Genomic DNA, 2,063 nt, shown 5'->3' on the forward strand with positions numbered 1-2,063 from the left:
AATTTGTTGTGTTTTTTCTTAAAAATAAAGTACTGATTAATAAACTGAGCCAATGATACCCTCCAAGTACTATTTTTAAGCATTTGGAAAATTTGGGAAAGTGAATGAAAGAATACTGATGTTTATGGAATTGATCTGGAATTGATTTTTTTATGCTGGAAGTAGTTAATATGTTACAAAAATAAACGGTTGGCAGTTTGCTTTTGCTGCCCATCAGGTGAAATAAAAACCAATAAGTCTGGAACAAGCACAGAGTTCAAGGAATCGAGAGTTCCAACTCCCATTCTTTCCCATCCCTCTCTACACCATGAGGGAAAAGCAACTGCCCAAACCGGTCTTGATTCTACTTTTTCTGCTCCTTCCCAGTGATGCTTCAGCTGCTGCAGAACCGTAAGCAATATTTCCAGGAAATTCTACCTTTCTTCTTCTTTCCTACTGTTATCTCCTTGATCATTATTTCCTGGTTTCTCTCACATTTTAATTTTTTATTGTTGAAGGGTCAGCCGGTTATTGTTGCTCACGTGGAAAGAGATATATTCCAATTCTAAAAAACTCAAAGATGGGGGGAAGTAAACTTTGTGAAACATTTACTAAATAAGAATATAGAATTCCCACCCAAAAAAAAGAAAAATATTTTATCAGTTCCTAAAATGGCCGTCAGCATCTTGGCCATTGTAAAATGTCTCTGTGTCTGTGTATTCCCCAAGTCGGGGATTGCCAAGATTTGTGTGTCAGTTCATTCAGTCTCTCAGTAAATGTTTAGAAGCTAGCATTAGGTCTTGGGAATATAAAGATTAACAAATTTCAGAGCCTGCCCTCATTATCTCACAGTACAGAAAAAGGAGAGAAATGGTACACAGAGAATGAAATATAATGCGATAGTAGAAGCAGACATTTCAGGAATCTGTAAGAATACTTGCAAAGAAGGGCAATGCCTGTGGCTCAAAGGAGTAGGGCACCAGCCCCATATGCTAGAGGTGGCAGGTTCAAACCCAGCCCCGGCCAAAAAACTCCAAAAAAAAAACGAGTACTTGCAAAGAAAACCCAAACCCAGGGTAACGGAGCAGGCATGACCAAATTATGCATAGAGAAAGTGGCTTTTGAGTTAAGCTTCATAAGGCAAATGGAAGTTTTTCAGGTAGACAAGGACACTGAGGAAGAGAGGGAAGTGAGTGCCAACACACGGCATCACAAAGTGCAGCCTACTTGGGTGATTGTAAGTGAATGCCAAGCAGTGGCGGGAGAGTGGATGTGGTGCACGTGAGTGAATGTGGTAATATATCTGGTAATTAGTCTAGCCTTGTCGTCCATCACCAGAGAGTTAAACAAGAAAAGATAAGATTGCTTCCAGAGCTATAGTGAAAAGCTCCTCCCTGTGTATTAAATGCTATTTTTCTAGTGTTTACTGGAACAAAAAGATTTGTAGTATCATCCATATGAAAGCGGGGATGCAGACATGTTCTCAATGCTTTTGATGATAACTTTTTGATTAATTCACATTTTGTAAATTTGAGATGTCTATCCAAAATATAGAATAACTCTCAGATTGCTTACCCATGACTATTAACAGGTTTACTGATATTATGAAGGTAAATATTTTCACAAGAGAAGCATGCTAATGTTTAATTTGGGGTTTTCTGAGTTCCCCAGGTCATGAGAGTTGAGCTTTGAAGCATACTCTTCTACTGTAATCTGGCTCTGTTCTCTAATAGGTGACAATAGCAAGGATTGTCTACAAAACAGCGACAACAATGATGTTTTTTTAATCCCACCATGATTGATACAGACTGCTCTTCTCCACAGGCAATACATGGTGCTGGTCCCATCAGAGCTCTACACTGGAGTTCCTGCAAAGGCCTGTGTCTTCCTTAATCACATAAATGAGAGTGTGACACTGAATGTGACTCTGGAGTATGAAGGGGAGGAGAGCAGGAATCTCCTCACAGACCTGGTGACTGAGAGAAACTCTTTCTACTGCAGCCCCTTCATTGTAAGTGTCACTTCTTAGGATAAGGGCAAGGGGTAAAGAGAGACCATATTGGATACCTGGTGTTTTGATCCCT

At 39.7% G+C, this 2,063-nt stretch overlaps 1 protein-coding gene across 1 annotated transcript; it reads left to right on the forward strand.

Annotated features, from left to right (window-relative positions):
- The first annotated feature begins 219 nt into the window (after nt 1-219).
- Nucleotides 220-2,063, forward strand: LOC111722817 (pregnancy zone protein-like). The gene is made up of 2 exons (XM_023509148.1): nt 220-390; nt 1,804-2,063. Exons 1-2 carry the CDS (start codon nt 308-310, stop codon nt 2,006-2,008), a joined length of 288 nt encoding a protein of 95 aa, XP_023364916.1. The 5' UTR covers nt 220-307; the 3' UTR covers nt 2,009-2,063.

This window comes from Otolemur garnettii, unplaced genomic scaffold (genome assembly GCF_000181295.1).
Source record: "Otolemur garnettii isolate 467f Iridium unplaced genomic scaffold, OtoGar3 scaffold00449, whole genome shotgun sequence".
Taxonomy (NCBI): domain Eukaryota; kingdom Metazoa; phylum Chordata; class Mammalia; order Primates; family Galagidae; genus Otolemur; species Otolemur garnettii.